Source organism: Mesocricetus auratus, unplaced genomic scaffold (assembly GCF_017639785.1).
Source record: "Mesocricetus auratus isolate SY011 unplaced genomic scaffold, BCM_Maur_2.0 Super-Scaffold_100027, whole genome shotgun sequence".
NCBI lineage: Eukaryota > Metazoa > Chordata > Mammalia > Rodentia > Cricetidae > Mesocricetus > Mesocricetus auratus.
The window spans coordinates 11,481,985-11,503,529 of record NW_024429208.1 but is presented as its reverse complement, the minus strand read 5'-3'; the positions used below and the strand labels follow the sequence as shown (position 1 = coordinate 11,503,529).

The window sequence follows — 21,545 nt, the reverse complement described above, 5'->3', positions numbered from 1 at the left end:
TTTAGAGGGCACAGTTTATTTTTAGGCTTCATTTATTTTGGGGTCTTTGCAACTATGAAGGAATCAGTGATACTTTTCTCATTCAACCACACTTTGAGTTGTATACCACCCTGTAGTGTTACATTGAAGTTTCCTCTCCATAGGCTAATATGCAGTCCTTGGAACATATCAAAGTATGCCTAATGCAACCTGTAAGTCATGCACTATGAAACTAAGGCAATGGGAGCCATAGCAACCTTCTGAAATGTTTAACCACATGTTCACATTGTTTGTTTGACTTACCAATTGTGATTTTGTTTTAATAATCCCACCAATTAATTAAATATCTTGAATTAGATCAAAGCTAGAGGCTTCCTAATACAAATGTTTAAGCCCAACCAAATCTTGTGGAATACTGTGTGTCCAGTTAAAGTGGGGGGAAGGAAATTTTAGTCTGTTTAGTTAATAACACACACAATTCCATGCACGAAATGATTTTGTTATTTTTATTTAATATATATATAATAAATGTAATATATTAAAGTGTAAATACATTTAAAGAACTTAAAACTCTATAAACTTATAGTCACTAGTCTAATATTACGCAACTGCTATGTAAAAGAATTGAATGCTAAAGCCAAGCCTTTGGTTTCCAAAGCTGTGTTAGTGCTGTCTGTGCCTACAGAATGTCAAAATTGTGATGTGATTTGATGTGGAGGCCCTTCTTACATCATGTGCATTTTATGTGACTGTTGGGATTTTATTATTACTGTAAGCATAGATCTCTTGGGGAGAAAGAGAAATCATAAAATACGGATCAATATTGCTGTTAGTCAAGGCCCCTTTCCCTATTCATCCGTGGATCACAGTCAGACATTCACAGTGTTTGGAAAGTGGCTTTCTCCTCTCCATTAGTCTTCCATGCTTTATTTGTTCTTTGGAGAGTCTCACTAGAAAGAACCTGAAAAAGTGAAGAAACTAATGAGTGAAATAAATGTAAAACAGAGCAGGCGGGCTTCAAGCATCTGGCCTACAAAAGTCTAAGATCAATCAAGCAAACAAAACATTTCACTGTAATTGGCAGCATCTCCTAGCGTGAACTGTTATACAAATTTCTTCCCGAGTTAAGATCTTGATTTCTCTTGTAATAAGGGTAAAAATAGCACGCACTGGACTCGTAAGACAGTGCATTTTTAATAGAGCAGAAAGTGGGTCAGTTTGATATTTGAAACAACGTTATTTCTAGCTGTACTCACATTTTCAAATATGTTGCTTTCTTACATACTTCAAAGATATATCCCAAAAGGAGTATTAAGTCTACAGACAAATTTAACCAGGATGGTAGCCCATATCAATAATCCCAGCACTGTTGAAACAAAACAGGAGGCAAATTCAAGGAAGTGTGGGCTGCACATTTTGTGTGTTTGGCTGTTTGTTGTTTTAGACAATTCTCATATAGACCATATTGTGCAGCGACAACCTTAAGCCTTTGAGCCCCGTCTCCACCTCCCAAATTCTAGGACTGCAGACATGCGCAGCCTGCGCTCAAGACTTTTTTCTGTAATGAAATAGAGTGGGGATTCAAATACAGGCTTTAACTGTAAGTATAAAGAGAGGGGGGAACACAGAAAGACACACCCATGGGAAAGCTGTGGGTTTCTCCTAGAAGAATCTCTAGGAAGAATACTGTGGGTCTACATATGGAGGGGACCGGGAAGAGTCACACTCATTAGGGGTGCCAGGGTCTACTCTTAGGGTTCTTAGTCTTATTAAGAATGGATTCCAAAGGGACATCAAGGACAATTTTATTGAGTTGAAAGGAAAAAACAACAGGTAGGCAAGCTGTAAATCTTAGCAAGTGCCTAGAAGAGAGACATGGAACACAAAAGGACAAATGTTTTGTGGTTTGAGTGAAACCTGTGTGGAGGCCAGCTATGTGGTTAAGAAGCATCCACATGTGGGGAGGAGAGCTTCAGAGAAAAGGTGAAGCCCAAAGCCCTAAAGAGAAGGGAAAATGGAAAGCCACAGTTTTCTGAGTAATTCAGGAAAGCAAGCAGGCTGGCAATGCTCTCTCAGCTACGGTGCTGGAAGGTGGGAATTCTAGGAAAGAGTTTTACAACATCTCCTTAAAGGGCTATTTTGTCCTCCATTCTCTTTGCCATAGCTGAAGGTGTACACACTGTTCTGTGTTAGCCAGATCACTGACCTGTCCAACTGGAATGTCTGGACTATCCATTCTTTAGACTCCTGAATGGTTTTTCCTTCAGCCAGGACAGGACCAAGAACGTTTTCAGCTTATGGCTGAGGACATGAACTGAGGCCCCTATGCTTAAACTGCCTGTCCTTATTATCCCCCTCTCTGTAGAGGTAACCATAGGGGATTGGGACACTGACCAAAGCTGCTTGGTGGGGTTTTCAGACACAGCAGTTGGGGTACCTCCTCCAATAGGTTTATCTAGGGTACCTCCAAGGTGCATCATGGTTATAACTGTATGGCAGCCAGGTGTAGAGAGGAAAGGAATCCTTGACTAGTGCCTAGGTAGAGATGTAACAAAGAAGTAAAGATAAGAGTTGTTAGTAATACAGTTCCTAGGCAGGGAACCAGGAGGAGCCAGGATACAGAATGTCTGTTAATTGTCCAATCAAAGTCCACTGGAGTCTCCCAGAAAGCTTTTTCTATGGGGTTTTCTATGGCAATGTACAAAGCCTTGTAGTAGGATAATATGCATGAAGGCAATATTATTACATTATATTGTATATGTATATTGGTTTCAAATTCAAAATTCAATAATAAAAGATATTATTATCTTTTAATAAGATGGTAATTTTGTTAAGCTCCCTATGTGTCATGGTAACATGAAAGGACATAAAATGAAAGGGAACCAGGAAGCTGAAGAAAAATATGTTGAAACAACCTAAGAATGCAGGTGTTAGAGGTAAAAAAGGGTTTTGTACAAAAAGACTGTGTTGTGTGGATTTAGGTCATCTTGTGCTACATAGTGAGACCCTATCTCAAAGGAAATTGACACATGTGGATATTGTTAATACATTTCCATTTAGTATAAGTCCTTAATATATACTCTAATGTGCTCTACAAGGGTTCATGATATAATGTTTTAATAATAAAGAAGTTATTAAAGAAATTCCTATTTATAGAAATATAGAAAACATCAAATGTTAATAATAGGTATTTTCAACTAAGATCAAGTTATAGAACTAAAGTTATAACTTCTAAGAAATTATCTCCTGGCTAATATCATTTCTATCTTTTCTATCAAATATTTTTTCTGTATCAGATGATAATACATCTTTTAAATTTTTATATTTTATCCTAAGTAGCTTCTGAGATGCCCATGAACTATTTAATCTTGCAAACTCACCAAACATGTCTACATCTTCCATTGCAACCATGTTCTGAGGATCTTTATGTCCTTGGGAGAGCAGGTGTCCTATTCCTCCACTGACACTAGCATGTTGCTAGTGTCATATACTCCCGTAGAGGTGTCACGCATGACATCAACAACACATGTAGAGAGTCCCAGTGTCCTGTGGCCTTTTTAAGGCAGGGTCAGCATCATTTGTACGATATAGCTGACATTTCCCATGAGCAAGGTCAACACTCAAGTGACATCTTAAATTCAGAAGTTGAGACTTAAATGGCACATGGTTGATAACCTCTTGCTCTTAGTCATCCTCCAACATCCTTCAGAGGTGAATGCTGAAGCCCCACATAGGCTTTTTCCAATGGTTCAGGGTGATTTTTTTTAATTCTCACTAAGTCCATCAGAATGTAATATTTATCTGTTATTTTGTAATATAGGATTCTGGATCGCTATGTTCAGGATCAAATTCCTGGTGCCAAGGTTGTGGTAGAGTCCATTGGTGCCCGCCGCCACGGAGATGCCTTCTCCCTAGAAGACTATAGCAAGTGCGACCTGACTGTCTACGCCATCGACCCCCAGACCAACAGAGCCATTGACAGAAATGAGCTTTTTAAGTAAGTGGTTTTTTTTTTTATTATAGTAATCTACGCAGTAACAGTAGAACCTATAACTAATTCACATTTAAGGGTAATTAAAGTTTAAAAGCTACTGAGAGGTTGCTAAAAGTGAAATCAGAGGACAGTATAGGATCCGCACACATTGTTTCTAAGTCCTACATGGGCCGGACTGAAGTCAGAAACCTGGAGCAGCAGTAGTCAGCTAAAGTCAGGAGCCCAAACAGCACTTTGCGGTCTCCTCATAAGAACCTCACACTCCTGATGCAAGACACTGGCTAACAGGGAAAAACAAACCAGGGTGATTGCCTGTAATGACTTCAACAGGCTTGATGATTAGGAAGAACCTATGTCTTCTTACAACTCTTGAACAGGAAAATAAAAGTGTGTGATATTCTCCTGACTCATAAGGTTTCGGTACAGGGAAAAGCACTGTCTACATTTTAAATGATAGCAGAATCCACAGAGAAAGGAAAGGGGTTGGGAGAATAAAGAGGAAGAGAAGGGCAAGGAGGAAGGAGAAAAGGGGGAGGACAGAAAAAAAAACAATGGGGAAAGGCTGAAATCTTAAATAGAATGTTATTACATAGTTTTCATTGGCTGTTGATCTGCTCTAAGACTGTATCCAGGTTTTTGCTAGACTCTAGCGACACCTAGTGCCCTGAAGATTGGGAGGAAGATATTAAAATGTTCATCGATACACAGTCATATGTAAATACAGTTCATGAGTCTGATCTAGACTCTCAGAGCGGTGCATATATTCTTTTCTTTTCGACAATTGTTCTTAATGCATCTTTCCCTGTTTTTTTAATCTGATAGTCTCCTTTACTTTCTATATAAATGTGTTTTAATTTTGATAATTTCAGGATTTTAGAAAAACGTACATCTATGTCTTAAGGATGCTAACTGGCAGTAAAGACTAGAATGACTGGGGTGTAATTTGAACTGCATTCATGAGAAATTTAGAATAAAATATCTGAGAGAAAACCACAAAAGGATATGGAAAATGAAAATAATTTTTGAGGAGATAAAATTTGCCATTTAGAATTTTCCTAAGCTACTATCTGAAAACACTGGCATTTTTAAACCTATGAATTTTTCATAAATAATTTATAATTTATTTATAAAGATACATACACTCCAAGACCAAAAAATGCCGATATTAATATTAAAACTATAGGAATGGAAGTTAAGCTTTAAAAAAATTATACCAAGACATTATAATTGTTGCCTAATACCCTGTCATGGACAGCTAAGGCTATTCTCTCAATTTTTATCATCTGAAATCTAAGCATCTGAAGATGTTGGATTCTTTGGTCTAAAGATAGGAAACAAAGCTAGTAATAATAATTAGCAAATTTATTACCACATCCCTAGGCCTAATGTTAGTCTCTGGGAATGAATCTCCATTGATATATATATAGATATATATAAAATTATGCTATTATACAATATATACTATATAATTGTTGATTATTATATATAATTATACAATATTATATATCTTTATATCTATTAATAAATATGCATCTATGACAAAGAGAAAAGAGGGGAGATGTGGGAGTCAGACAGACACAAGCATTTTAATTTTCTTATGTTGTATTGTGGAAATTTTTAGTTAAGAAAATAGGTAGTGCCCAGGCTGTACCTCTTCTCCTGGGCTCCACACTAGGGTCCACAACCCCAGCAGTTTTACTGAGGACACAGTGGTCCTATGGATCCCAGGGAAGACCCCACCCACCACCCACTAAACCCCTTTAAGCTTTTCCAACCTTAGATTTCACCCCAACCCCTGGGCCCCATATCCCAACACACATACCCTCTGCTCACTATCTCCTTTTATATAACCCGGTATCCCAGGTCTAAGGAATGGTGCTACCCACAGTGGCTAGGTCCTTCTCAATGAAATCAAGACAGTCCCTTATAGACATTCTCAGGGGCTAACCTTAACCTTAGACGATCCCTCACAAGTATGCTTGCTTCCCAGGCCTCAAGTCAGTAACACTAACCCCCACAATGCAGTTTGATTTTTTTTAAATTCAAAATATCAAAAGGCTTCAACAGATATATTTTAATTTCAGATCGACTCTGCTCTTCTAATGTAATCAGTTCTTCAATTTGTCTCACAATAAAGATTCCTGGATGGCAAACTGCTCGATATCAATAAAGACTTCCAACCTTATTATGGGGAAGGAGGACGCATTCTGGAGATCCGGACTCCTGAGGCAGTGACGAGCATCAAGAAGCGAGGAGAAAGCTTAGGGTACACGGAAGGGGCCTTGCTGGCCTTGGCCTTCATCATCATCCTTTGCTGCATCCCGGCCATCTTGGTGGTCTTAGTGAGCTACCGACAGTGAGTATGGGGGATGCTAAGTGGATACTCTCAGGAAGCTACCTGGTAAAGTAGCTTTAGGTACAAAACGTGCATGGTGTGACTATCCCGTCTTCGTGTTTTCCTGCTTGTACCAAAACGCCTTCCTCAAGGGTAGCACCGCAGACTCTGTGTAGATTTCTTAGTGTCCTTTGCTCTAGGTAAGTCTTTGCTCACAGGACCGTTTTCTTCTTGGCTTTGTGCGTTCTCTTCTCTGGGTCAAAAGCTCCCAAGAAATTCCCCCAAAGAGAAAGCAGTACAAGATGATAGCAAAGTCACTCTTCGCCCAGTTTCAGTGAAAAGATTTCCGGGTCTCTAACCTGGCCAGATAGTGTCGTGTTAACTAGTTGTTTCATCGTTTCTTTTTATTTTGTTTCTTTTATTCCTTGTAGTTACATTTTCCTCTATGAAGACAATGCAGTGTTACCAAATCATGGTGTAAACTCAACACTCTCCTGTGGCTTTTGATGTAGCTTCTCTCTTCCTGGTACCCTTGGTGTAGCGCATGTCTTCTCATAAATGCAATGGCTGAGTAGAGTTTTAGTCTTTTCTCTTCCTACAGTAAAATACAATCATTTTAGGATTATCTCTATGTGAAAACGATTTAATATCTGTGAGGCAGTCAAGGAATTGAAGTGATAAGTATCCACAATTGAGGTAAGCAAGGAATACATTGGGCCTACTGCCAGGTATGAGAAATTAATGGTATGTCCCTACTGACAGCCATTTTAAAAAATGAAGAGTTGATGAAAAGGAGAAGTTAGACTGCCACAAAACCAACGGACAATTAGAATAAAATTTATAAACACTTGATATAACAAGCACTAAGAAATAATGGTAGAAAAAGCTATTCATTATTTGAAATACCTACAAGGAAAGCATTAAGATGTTCCCAATGAATCCTTACCCCGAAACCTTTCTGTCCTAATTTTCTTCTTGTTGCTGCGAGAAAACACTGACCAAAACCAACCTGGGGAAGAAAGAGATTGTTTGGTTTACAGTTGTAAGCCATAACCAAGGGAAGCTAGGACCAAAGCTTAAGACAGGGACCTGGAGGCAGGAGCATTCTTCTTTGGCTTGCTTCCAGGCTGCTATTCAGCTTTCTGTTGTACACAGTCAAGCACACATTCTCAGCAGTGTCACTGAGCTCCATAAGCTGAGCTCTCCCACATCAACCATCCATCAAGAAAATGTCCCATAGGCAATGTGACGGAAGCGTTTTCCCAATTGAGGTTCTTCCTTCCCAGAGGCTGCTAACTTGTGAGAAGTTGGAAAGCAAGCAGACAGAGCACCCACAACCCAGTCTGATAGAAGTAATTCCCCCAATGAGTTTCCCTCTTCCCAGGGCTGTCAAGTTGACACTCAAAACTTGGGTCACCATACCTTCTTTTTCAATCACTAAATAATTTTCTCTTAAATTGAATACAGTGAGTTAATCCCTACTTGAAATGTCCAAGATATGTTCCATGTGAAGTGGTTAATTTCATAACAAAGTTCATGTGTGGTTGTAAACATAACATTTGGGTATAGTTTTTCGAGGCAGGGTTTCTCTGTGTAGTTTTCTAGACCAGGCTGGCCTCAAACTCAAAATTGTGCGCCACCACCACCCAACAAAATTAATGTTTTCTTAACAAACTGATTATTAAATCTAAAGTTCCTCATAAATAGTACTGAAAAAATCACTTTAAATCACTAAGGATCAATCTAGTGTTAATTTCCACATTTATTCTGCAGTGTTCTTTCTCTTTTTTTTTTCATTTATCTATTCCTCAAACAAGTCATGTTCTGATATCAGTAAAATCAATATTCCTCCAATGGACTAAACAAACAAGCCCTTACAAATATCAGGTCACCCTCAAGTTTCCATTTTCTTATGAGAATTAAATCTCTTAGATCTGTATTTCAATAGTTTTTCTTACTCCCTACAGTTCACCTGTTTCTTTCTTTGTGGTGAATGTTTTAATAACTTGTAAGTCTCTACTCATTCACTCACCAAATTGAAGTCCTTCCCCTCCCTGCTACTGTGGCATGATGAGATTAATCAGTGATTTGTTCATAATTTATAGTAAATCATGAAATAAAGCTGTTAGTACAGTATTTCTAATGCCACTTTTTCCTCTTCTTATGCACTGCTTTCCAAAACAGGTTTAAAGTGTAAGTATAATTATGAATAGTTTTTGCATGTGAATTTATATAGTAGAAAATGAGAAATCACAGATTATATTGATCAAGTAGTCATACCATCATGAACTATACATTATTTTCTTAGCACTTACTTGAGTTTAAGATTTTGAGGCATGTGTGTGTGTGTGTGTGTGTGTGTATTTGAGCTGATTTTAGAGCATTTGTTATAACAATAACATGAAAGGTAAGGTGTGCTCTAATCATTTCTACAATTTGATGCTTTAATTTTAAGAAGTAAATTGAATACTGTCTGTGACATTTAAAACCACAGATCACCTTTAACACCAGTGTCACAGACATTTATAAGAAATCAGAAAGTATTTCTGTGAATTCTGTTTCTCCAAGGAACAAACATTTACATATTGAACATAAGGATGCTCTGTTATATCGATTTTAGTAGTTACAATATATGTGTATGATTTAAGTGGGTCCCATCTGATAACAGAACCTCATTATTAAAACAATAGACTATTGACTGTTTATGGTTTCTAAACTGAGTTTCACAAGACAACCTTACTCTACTCAAGACGCCAGGCTGAGTGTACCAAGACTGCAAGAATCCAGTCTGCCATGCCTGCAGCCAAGCCTGCAGCTCCTGTACCTGCTGCACCCCCACCACCACCACCCCCAGGGGCACATCTCTATGAGGAGTTGGGAGAGAGCGCCATGTGAGTAGCAGGGGGAACAGCTGCTTTGGGGAGGAGTGTACACTCTGAGTGAAGTTAGTTCCAAGCCTATGCAGAAATACAACTGTAAGCCTATCCTGCTCTGTCATTTATTATTAAGTCAAAAATAGTTGAAAATTTAAGTTGGAAAACTGTAGTCAAAAACAAAAAGCAAACAAATCAAGAAAAAAGAAAAATTATGAATATATATATATATATTAAAAGTAATACCATTGATAACATACACCTACAGAATAGAGTTTGGATATTATATTTAGTCTCCCATTCTTAATGATATTGGGACAATTTCTTGAACAGAATTATAGATTTCAAAAAAACAAGTAGGAGATTGTAATAAATCCAAATGGTAAGATGGTAATTCCTGATTTGAGATAAGGAAAAAAATAACCTTCCATTTGGCAATCAAAACCAAATTCTGCAGTTTAGTATCAGATGCTCTTAAGGTACTATTGTAGGATATTATATGAAGGAAAACTTAAGTCTTAACTATGAAATGGCACGGTGTGTTCTGAATAGTCTGCTCACTGTATTTATTGCTCTGGAAGCACTGTGGAATTTCTAAGCAATTTTAAGCCAGACATTTTGGCAGAGCTTGTTAATGTATGGCTGAGACTTCACAGCTATTTCTGTCAAATGATGCAAATGATTTAATTTGTATTTATAATAAAACTTCAAGAACAAATACTTTGGGGCAGGATAAGCAACTAAATGTGCTATACAATTTTGAAGAGAGGCTAAACTCAGGGAGCTTTATTACTAGTGACTAAAAGCGGTATCTTTTGTTTCTTGCATTTAGCCACAGTAGTAAAGTAGTCTTAAAAATCATGAAAATTGCTTCTACTGGAAAAACTAGTTTAGACAGATGCATGAGTATTAATATTATATACTTATAAATATGTGAAGTGTACATGGGTGGCATTTTGGTGTTGCATAAATATATGTGATATATAAGATAAAATATGCAGTATATACATTCCATGTGTGTTAAAGTTAAAGCAAAATTTAAAGCACAGATTTATATTTGCATACAGGATTCATTCCTTAAGTATGTGTTTTTTACTTTTTCATAGTTTACAGTGATGCTCTTATTGAATTACTGGTGAAGTAGGAATTGAGCCAATATGAGTTGATTCTATGATTATACTGAGCAGCTCTTCCCAGCAATAATGTTCAGATAAAAAAGCATTTGTGTGAAGTTGGCAGTATTTCCATATGAGAACAATGACTGAGATAAATAAATATGCATATCCACTTTTACAAAGAGTTTCATGCAACAGCACCTGCAATCAGAGTGTGGTGAGGGTAAACTACAAGTGAGTGTCTTTATTTGCACTTGAAAACTTGTAGATCTTTCAATTATGTATTGAATCATTTTCATTCTGAACCTTAGTTATAGAAATGCTTCATTTTTCTATTGATAATGTTTTATGAGGATTCTAGCAAGATACAAAATAAACTAGCTCCAAGGGAATTATTACCAATTACTTTTTAAAAGAAAAATCCATTTTGAAAAAATCTTCACATAGTAAATAATAACTTTATGTAAAGTTAGCACTCTATAATACTGCTCATCTATTACCTGATACATTTATTTTCTTCCCCAAACCCAGTACCATCTCCCTAACATAGTACACACTAGCCAGGATTTAAGATGCATTCATGATACCTGACATTATTTAAAATTTCCATTTCATGAATAAGATAACCCATGTTTCACAAAGATAAATTTTATATATCTCCAGCAAATAGTGTCAGATAAAAAATCCTACACGATAAGACACTGGAGTAAATGCCACAAGATTTTATCTGAAACATGATTAGATATTATTCTCAAGACTAAATGGAAAGAAATTTTTTGAAAAAACATTTTTCTTTCGTGTATGTGTATATTGTTTAGAGCAAGTATCTGTTAGTATTGCATAGTTGCCTCAAATTAATGATAGCTAAAACTTTTTTTTCCTGTCACATGTTTTCTCTTTCTCACCTGTGGATACATAGGCATAAGTAAGTAAATATCATTCTAATAAGAAGCTGCTAGAAAGTAGATGTGGTGGGATAGATTGAGCAGTATTGTTGTCTGCACAGTGGTCCTCATCTGTCATAATGTAGGCATTTGTGTTTCGAGGGAAACTTCATCCTCCCTGCCTAGTTCCCTTCCGATGTGACAGTGCTCATGCCCACCAGGGAAGGATTCTAAAGTATCTTCATCTTAAATTCAGACAGAGTTCTTTCAATCCAAAGTGACATCAATGATTGCATAGGTCACTTCTTCCAAAACTAATGGCTAGATAATGCCAAGTTAAATAATACCTGATATGTTTTCAAAATAGCTTTCCACGCTTAGGAAAGGCAAAAGTCTTTGTTATCTTTCCTGCATTCTAAATTATTCGGAGTGGCTGATAATCCAGGCCCATTTGTGAGCATGCCTGTTTCTGTCATCAAATTTCAGACTTCCATATCATTGTATTGCCTAATCTATTACCCCATGCTGAATAACTGTTTCTTATTCAAAATATTTGTATTTTACTTAAACATTAGATAAGTGACAAAATTAATTTGCTGTTATGCTTTAGGGCAAACTTAATGAGGAGCTACATGAAGTAGCTGCTAAGTAACCTTTCAGAAGGAAGGGTCCCAATGCTGAAGCTCAGGCCCTTGATTTGTACTCTGAAACTTTTTAACTCTAATTAGCAGGCACATCTACTCGTGTATTCATGCATGAGCAAACCATGCAGTGACACCAACACAGTTTCAACAAATAGTGTCATTAAAGGGAATCATGACTAAAATTTGACCCACATTATGTTTGTAGAAAATGTAAGTCCTCCTCCTTTTTATTTTTATTGTCTCTATTTTAAAATAATTAAGCATAGAATTTAAACCGGAAGAAATCATATTAGCTCAGGATTGTATCGTGAAGTTGATTTCTCAGTTATGACTTTTGAACTCTCTGAGGACTTTCCAACCTGTCTTTCTAAACTGGGAAGGGGCATCCCTTTCTGTATTGTTACAAATTTTGTTTTATATCAGAGGATATAGTTCTCTCCCAGAGTTACTGAGATGGAATATAATGGACAGTTACTGAGACACTATCAAGACCCGTGCATAGCAGAATGCCCTGAGCACCATCCAGCAAGGGTTTTTGTTTGTGGGGTACACAAAAAAGCAGAGGTACCCTCCACACTCTCCAGAACTGTGACTTATATAGGAGCAAACCATTAGATATGGACCCACATATTTTGCTATATCAAACTAATCGGAGGAAGCTAGTCTAGAGATTGATATTTTCATGAGTGTCTCAACTCTGGATGCACCTGCCTTGTCTTTTCTAGAATAGGATCTTGAACATGATGATGCTCTACTTCAATGAATTAGCACTGTTAGGCCTTTGTAATGTAATATAGAATGATAGCCATGAGAACGCCTCTCTTATGAAAGCTATTTCACAACTTGTCTCCTTCTTCTCTTTCAAGTCTTTTCCTTCTCTACCATTTTGAACAAAGCAGGGGAAATAGCTCGGTCCCAGAAGACAGGACCAGTCATCACGATGGGATGGCCTTTTCGTCCAGTACCACTGAGTGTCGTGAGCCGACTCATATAGAGGGACCACTTAAGGACAGCCAGCCTAAGCCAGCAAGGACGTTCTCATTTCTTCCTGATGAGGATGACTTAAGTACCCATAATCCCCTCTATATGGAAAGTATAGGTCAAAGGTCAACCAATTCTGACCTTTCACCAAGGACAGATTTTGAAGAGCTATTTTCACCCAGGACACAAGTTAAGAGTCAGTCTCTGAGGGGCCCAAGAGAAAAGATTCAGAGGCTATGGAATCAGTCTGTGAGTTTCCCTAGGAGGCTCATGTGGAAAGCTCCAAACAGACCAGAGACCATAGACCTGGTGGAGTGGCAGATCACCAGGCAGAAAGCTGAATGCAAAAGCGCTGGACCCCACCCAACCCAGAGAGGTAGCGGCAATGCCATGCTCCCAACCGAAGATGGCCACGGGTCAGAGAAAGAAAGGGGACACAGAGACACCCTGATCATACAGCAAACAGAGCAGATGAAGTCTCTGTCTCCGGGCTCTTCCTTTTCTTCTTCTTGGTCTCACTTTTCATTCTCCACTCTGCCAACGATTTCCAGAGCGGTAGAACTCCGCTCAGAACCGAATGTTGTCGCCCCTCCTCCTGACTGCACCTTGGAACTTCCTCCTACTCCGAGACCTTGTGTTTTCAATTCTCTAGGCTTTAAGAGAGAGACCCCCACTCGTACGTTAGATACGGAAAAGAAAAGGAACTCCTTTGAAAACCTCTCCCACCCACCCACCATCCCTGCACCCCTTCCTCGGCCTCCTCTTCCTCGACCTCCTGTCGCCTTTACTACCTTCCCTCTTCCCCTCTCTCCTCCTAACCCTCCTCCTCCCCAGCTTCTTACATTTTCTCTCCCCACCTCTACTCCCCGGACCTCTTCTCTTCCTCCGCCACCATCACTTCCTCCTCTTCCTCGACCGCCAGCTCCACGCCTCTGCCCACCACTGCCTCCTCCAACTTCAGGTCCACCCACAGACAGCACTCGTATACCAGCTGTTAAATGCACTGCCAGTGTCACACACGCCAGAGAAACTCAATCTTCTACGGCACAGCCACCAGCATCCAAACCGCTGTGTGAGGCGGAACCCCACAGGCATCCCAAAGGGGTCCTTAGACACGTGAAAAACCTAGCAGAACTCGAGAAGTCGGTGTCTAACATGTACAGTCACATAGAAAAAAACTGTCCACCCACAGACTTCTCAAAGCTACACACGTTCTGCCCTCCAGACAAAACAGACATGGAAACCACATGTGACCAGAGCCAGGAAACGTTGGTTAGGGTTGTCGAGGGAATTGATGTGCAAACTCACTGTCAGTCAACATCGTTGTAATGTTGCTTGTCCTTTTTTAACTGGGCAGTTCTTTTCTTGATCAGAAGCCTGAAGTGGAGCACGAGAATTCGAACGTCAAAGGAGATTCCACTGTTTTAACCCCAAACTCAATGCAATGCCGTTTTCTTCCACGCTTTTAATTTAAATTAACATCATCGCCACTAACTCATAGAGTAGATTTACCTTAATTTTCTTAACTTCAAGGTAGCATTATTTGTCCTTCATTTATTTAAAAAGTAAGTAACTTTATCTGTTTTTCGTGGGGAGATGTGGGCATGGAAAGTACTGATCCAACTAAAACCAAAGGCTTGTTTGACTTTGCTGGTGGGCAATGTTGCTTTTGACCATAGTTTTATGTGAATGTTCTAGTGGGGAGAAACAGGAACAGCAAGCTATTAGTAAGCAATAGGGCTCTCTCTTGGGCTTGTTATTTTCTTGAAGTCTATGTATTTGGTAAAAATAAATGTTTCCCAGGTAAAAATGTTCCTTAGAAATGTAGGGAGTGACAGACAGCAGGGACTTCAAATCAATCTCAGGTGCTGTAATATGTAGTTATCGGTTTTCTTATGATATCCTCCATTCTGGCTTGTTTTGACCTTATTTAATATGCTTTCAGACAGTAAATTTCTCCCGCTTTTCAGTTGCTGTTCTATTTCTTTACCTTGGTATTTTCTGTTTCTTTCTTTATGATGAAAATAAATCTCATGCCCTTGACTTTTGTAAGATATCTTATTTTTATCAAAACTGCCTAAAATGTGATTTAATGAGCCTTTTCATAAAATGACATTATTTCCTTAATTATAATTTTAGGATTCTTCCTTACAAGAAAATATTCTTTGATATCCAATTTATTTAATAAATGAAATAAAATCACATTCAAAATGGAGATTGTATTTGGTGAATTATCACCTCTATCCTCCTTGTTTGAGGCTGAAGATAAAGACTTATCCCATGGAGAGAAAGTTCCATAGTTGCAGTAGTTGTTAAAATATTCCTGAGCTCAACAGATTGAGTTCTGGGGAATAAAAGTTAAGCTAAGCACCCCTATCTTCATAAAGTATACACATTTATTATAAATTATATCTACATATATAGCCATATGACTATTTTTCCAGCAAAACACATTGAATAAAATTGTAACTACCAGGAATCCATACTTTTTAAACAAACTCCTATATTTGTTGAACTCTAGAATTGTGGTATTTGAGAAGACATAAACCTAAACAGAGAAAGATGCAATTCCAAAATAGCTCTATGCAGTGTTCCAGGAGAGCAGCTGTGACTGCCTCCCCAGCTTCCATGGCTGCACAGAAACAGCAGGTGTTTTCCTGAAGTGTCCCAGCCAGGGTTAAGCTTGGGTTTACTTCTGTGCGTCCACAAACCCTGAGAAGCCTGCTAGTGTCATCACTGAGGTGACAGCCCTTCAATAACTTAATGTTCATCCTGATTAACAAGAAGACTTAAAAAAATCAGCAAATCTACTTGTTCTTGGTAGTCCATCTGTGTCAGATACTTTTCCTCCAAATCCCAAGTAATCGATTTCTTTGGACTACTGAATGTGTTTTGTTTTCTCTCACTGAAAAGCTTCTGTTGGCGTTTCTGTTGGCAGCTGGTCCTATGCCTGAGAATTTGCACTATATGGTGGATGCTGACAGGGTGTGACTCAAAATCAGTTGAATTCTCTTCTACATGAGCCCTCTAAAGGTTACTTAGATGTACAGGCCCAAAGTTCCCTCCTCTTTTCCATGCTCTGAGCTGACACCTGACTGTATGAAAAGGACCTACTTTCCTCTGCATTTGTTAGGATCTGCTCCATGAATAAAGGATAGCTATATAGCTTATTTAAAATGTAAAAAAATTCATCACACATTTGTCATTATAAAAATTAAACACATACAGATGCAGGATGAATGATTGCTATCCATGATGTGATAGAATCATGTAAAAGTTGCATTGATATTATTTGACTGATTTTTATAATAATCAATAGTCATACTTTGAAACAGCATAGATAATTATGAATATTGATTTATAGACCTCTTGTAAGTTAGTTTCTACCTTTAAGCTCAAATAGCAGTATGGATACCCAATGAAAGCACCAGAACATGTGTGTGTGTGTGTGTGTGTGTGTGTGTGTGTGTGCATGGGATTACTGTTGAGAAGGAATCTTACAGTGGCTTCAAACTCACTATGTAGTCCACACTGACTTTACACTCACACCAATTCTCCTGTCTTGGCCTCCCACTAAACCAGGATATTGTTTTAGCAAAATATTATAGAAAATAGAATTTATCTGAATATCGTACCTGGTATGTGTGGCGTCAGTAGGATTAAGTCCTAAATATGAGCCTAAAAATACAATGGAATAAGTTGGAATGCATATAAAGTATTACAAGAATCAGAAGGATTATAATAGCCACATGCATCGGCATAAGCATAAAGTTCACTATAGAGACTTTCAGGAAATAAGCTGTTGAGGATTGCTTCACACTGCATTTGCCTAATTACCACCAAGCTATTAAGTAACTACTGAAGGCACATTTGGCTATGTACTTATCCTGAGTACAATGGTTCTCAACCTTCCTAACACTGCAGTCCTTTAAGACAGTTCCCCATGTTTTACTGACCCCCAACCATAAAATTATTTTCATTGCTACTTTATGACTATAATTGTTCTAATATAATGAATCATAATATAAATATCTGATATGCAGGATACCTGATGTTTGACCCTCCATGAAATGGTTGTTTGAGGCTCAGAGGGGTCTCACAAGCCACAGGTTGAGAACCACTGCTATAGAGGTATGACTGCCTGTCTGCAAAGATGCTTTTGTTGTACCTTAGAAAGTCATACCTTTAACTTGGTAACATCTCTTAATCACAGTTGTATGCAACAAGATTAACAACATTGCTGGGCGTTGGTGGCCCACGCCTTTAATCCCAGCACTCGGGAGGCAGAGGCAGGCAGATCTCTGTGAGTTTGAGACCTGCCTGGTCTACAGAGCGAATTCCAGGACAGCCTCCAAAACAATACAGAGAAACCCTGTCTCGAAAAACCAAAAAAAAAAAAGATTAACAGCATTAGTCTAATGATTAAATACACAGAAAATAAAAGTCTATAATTAGTGGCACACATATTGTTATACTCTCTTGTCCCTCTCAAGTGTAGTCAAATATGATACAACATATGATCCATGAACTCTCCTCATCTTTTTAGAGTTTTGAATACTTGGAAATCAAATCTTCTTCACTTTAGTTCTAATAATTTAATTGACCTATGGGAGGTAGTAATTTTTTTTCGTTATTGCTAGAGTCAAGTTGACGCAGACAAAAGAAGTGCAATAACTTTGAAGAATATAAGTGTGGACATACATATCTGACTTTCTGATTAAGAAGCATCTCTTCCTCAGTGAAGACTTATTGAGACTTATAGAAGAGACAGCATAGAATGCCTTTATGCCAGTTGATCATAATAGAATCAAAATGAACTAATACATTGTTTTTAAGTTACTTTCACATTTATATATTCAGTGTGTGTGTATGCATGGGGGTAGGGAGAATATGAACCATAACATACCTATAGATAGAAGTCAGAGAACAACTTTCAGGAGTTGGTTCTTTCCCTCCATAAGAACCCTGGGGTTTGAATTCAGTTCATCAGGCTGGGTGGAAAGTGCCTTTACCTGCTCCATGGATATACTTAGCTGATCATATGATAGCAAGATCAGTGGAGATAATTTAGTAATTCAGGCATGACTCAACCTTCCCATCATAATGATACTATAGGAAATATGTCCCAGTGGGACAAATTTTATCCTATTTTCCCCTTATTCTCTTAAATGGTCCTTATCTGTAATTCTCTCTGGCCTGAAAATCCATGCATTTAATACAAGTTTCCATTTCTGCCTTTCAGGGGAGGCTTTGCACCAGAGGTAAGGGCCTTTTTACATGGCACAGCACCAAGCCTTCAAGGGAAGCCTTTGTATAATATATAGGACGAATGTTGCTTCTTTTGAAGCTAGCTTTATCTTCTTTTATTTCCATCAAAACTTTTAATGATGTTTTCTAATGCATTTTAATTCTATATTGTTGCTTCTTTGCTTTGGAGCCTTAAGTCTATCATTCAGGGTGTAAACAAAGACCAATTGTCTTTGTCCTCAATTGCAACTACTTGGGACTGTGATAGCATGCTAAATTTGGTTTTCTGGTTCTATAGATATGATTCCAAAGCTGTCAACTTAATAGACAATCCAGTGTTCCACCTAGCCAGAATATCTTAAATACCTAATAAGTCAATCATCCCATTAGAAATTTCTGAGTTTTCTTTATGTTCCTTTGACTCGGCCTACAGAGAACAACACACTGAAGATTCTAACCAATAATGCTGGGTGATGGTGTAAGCAAAGTTACTGGGAACCTAGTTTGATTTAGCACACAGCTTCTCAACCCAAGGAGGAATGAAAATACATTCTCTAAGTAGCTTATACTTTGGATTGTATAAACTCTAGGCTATGTAGAATTGTGCTAATGACCTATATGAAGAACTAGTTATAGAGTATGACTGTAACAGGTGACAGATGAATTAGACTCATCATCTCTACCCTGAACGCCCTTTCCTTTTCAAAGAGCAAGTTATCTAAATGCTCATTTTGAGCAGCTGGTTCCCAGACAAGACCACTTCCCGAGCTGTCTCCTACCTTCCCAGGGTGCACAGGAAGAGTCATCATTTAACTATTTACTCCCAAAATTCACTTACCCCAAATTAGATCATACATTGCTTCCCTTCTACATGACGCATAAGCTACCATGAAAGCTAGAGATAAGGACTTTGTCCCAGCTCACTGAGTGACTAAAAGGGGAAGGAGGCAGGTGGGAGGCTCTACACATTAGAGAAAGGACAATTTCCTAACTCACAGAAGACTTTGAAAACATGCTTGAATGTGAGCCATCCATATTTCATTTAAAAAGAAATGGGGGAATGAGGACCATGTCTTAAATACAATCCCAAAGATACTGCATCTTGTCACTCCAGTTTTCTATTCTTCCTAGTGGAAGCGATTACAATGTTATGGGAAAGAAAATGATAAACAACTTGAATCAAGGTTGAGCTTGTCAAATTGTCCCCATATTATGTGTTCTTAGAAACCCAAGTAACCTTTCATACTATAAAGCTTAAATAAAACTATCTTTATCGATACTGGCTATTAAGGTTATTTTAAATGTAATTGATAAAACCAAAATTAAAACAAATGACTTCTTATACACCTTGCGTACCCAAGTAATTATCTAAAATGTTTCTTAATAGTCTGATAGCTGTCATGTGAATAGTGAATCATATTTTAAGTGACAGGCTCAAGCTGTTGCCTTTATCCCTCTCTTCGCAATGGTATTCTACATTTCCCGTCTGAATTATTACCTAAATCTTTCCTGTTTTGATTTCCTTTGGCAGCATCAACTGCTGAGACCTTCTCTTCTTAAGCCGGAGGTATCGATTTTCACTTCCTTTTCAATCTCACTAAACCTTTACAATACTTTCATATTTCTGTTACATGTGGGCAGAGTGGATGGCCTCTGATGTGGTCCCCTTTTACCACGGAGAGAGAATGTGTTTTCAAACTGAAAGAAATAAGTAAACAAAAAAAATCATCTGTCAATTTCTTTCTGGTAGCCTTTCTCTAGAACAGTGGTTTTCAACCTGTGGGTCATGACCCCGAATGACCCTTTCACAGAGGTCTCCTAAGGCCACTGGAAAACAGATATTTACATTACAATTCATAACAGTAGAAAAATTAGTTATGAAGTAGCAACAAAAATAATTTTGTGGTTGGGATTCACCACAACATGAGAAACTGTATTAAAGGGTCACAGCATTAGGAAGATTAAGGACCACTGCTCTAGAAATTAGGCAAGCAAAGCACTGTTCCCCAAGACTCAGACACTACTGCATGAAGCCACTCCATGAATGATACAGGAGCTGGGGTTTCTCTGAATGTCAGGTCAGAAAGAGATGGGGCAAAGACTGAAGGAATGTTCTAGCATCTGCCCTGCTCCCATCAACACATATATGAGTCAACATCTCTCCTACAAAGAAAAATGTATTTTCAGAGTTACGTAATAAATGCATACTCATTTATTATCTACCTCTAAGACTAAAATGAATATTAAGTAATACTAATTTATGATAAACTTAGGCTTTTGATAGGCATTTATAAAAATTTGGCTCTTTTCTCTAGGAACAGTACCCTACTAAAGAAAGGAATTTCTTGTTTAGAATTTCACCAAAAATATAGAGGCAAGGGACAGATGTATATAAGTTTAATGTTAAGCTTTTAATTAGGAAGTTTCATGAAAAAATCTCTGGGATAATTGAGCCAGAAAACCTCATAGTTAAAATCTAAATAAACACACAGCTTTCAACAAGATATGCATTCTCCCAACAGTGCTATCACCCAAAAATGTTGACAGTCACATCCAGCTCATGAGCATCTGGTCAACAAGACAGACAAAGTAGGGAGAAGCTGAGGAAACGGGACTGAAATGGTTCTGGTTTACAGAAATTTAAGCAGTGTATAGTAGGAAGAGTCTAAGTTAACTTTGCTTTCTCTGTGTGGGCATCAATGAAAATTAACTTTAAGTGCTGGGTCTGTCACACAGTTAATTTTTGGCACACTAACTAGAGGTGCAGATAGAGTCTGTGGCATGCAGTAACTAGGGATGCAGATAGGACCATTGTCATGCCATGAAGAGGCCAACTCTTGTCACCTGCTCGGCTCAGTTCTGTGGTCTTTTATGTCTCTAGAACTTGTTTCCTTTGTCTCTTTCCTTTAACACTCACCATTCTGCTCTTCATTCATGTTTTTGTTAGTTCCTGTCTGTCTTGACCCAGTTCAGAACTGTAGAATATTGTAGAGTACTGTACTCCATAATTCCTGTTTTGTTCCCTTGTAACCCTGACCCTGTTAAAAGTAGTTGATGCTGGGAACATACAGCAACTAGCAAAACCGGTGCCTTATTCTCAACTTAGCAATAAAATTACAGTTATATATAACTAATCATTACTAAATTACAATTAAAACCACTTGGAGGTTTCTTCTTGGTCCCTTCTATGTAGTAGATTAGGCATGCATGGATTATCTTTATGTAAACCAATATAATTATGCTACTAGTCACGTAGAAGTCTTAACTCACTGGTATGAAGCGCATGTGTTTTTCAAAGAAACTTAAAACTAGGCTTTAACTTTGGTCTAATTTCTTACCGCTCCTTTCTTAACCTTATGATGTGCTTACCTTCCTATAATGGGAATTTTGTTATACTAAAGCCTACAGACACAAAGCACATATAAACCACCTAGATGAAAATTTCAAGAGTGCACTCATGTGTGTGGCTAACACATGAGTCAACTTTGAGCAC

At 38.0% G+C, this 21,545-nt stretch overlaps 1 protein-coding gene across 12 annotated transcripts in view; it reads left to right on the top strand.

The window, feature by feature from the left end:
* The window catches only part of Pcdh15 (protocadherin related 15), a 1,295,283-nt gene that overhangs the window by 1,263,994 nt on the left and 9,744 nt on the right, over positions 1 to 21,545 (top strand). For 4 of the 12 annotated variants that reach the window (XM_040732064.1, XM_040732063.1, XM_040732062.1 and 1 more), the window contains 6 exons: positions 3,800 to 3,976; positions 6,111 to 6,329; positions 8,493 to 8,501; positions 9,059 to 9,199; positions 11,216 to 11,221; positions 12,691 to 14,848. In XM_040732064.1, the coding sequence (XP_040587998.1) occupies positions 3,800 to 3,976; positions 6,111 to 6,329; positions 8,493 to 8,501; positions 9,059 to 9,199; positions 11,216 to 11,221; positions 12,691 to 14,134 (1,996 nt within the window). In that variant the 3' untranslated portion in view covers positions 14,135 to 14,848. Of the gene's footprint in view, positions 1 to 3,799; positions 3,977 to 6,110; positions 6,330 to 8,492; positions 8,502 to 9,058; positions 9,200 to 11,215; positions 11,222 to 12,690; positions 14,849 to 18,047; positions 18,067 to 19,583; positions 19,609 to 21,545 lie in introns of those variants that run through there. The other 8 variants (XM_040732071.1, XM_040732065.1, XM_040732073.1 and 5 more) reach the window with 5 other exon arrangements.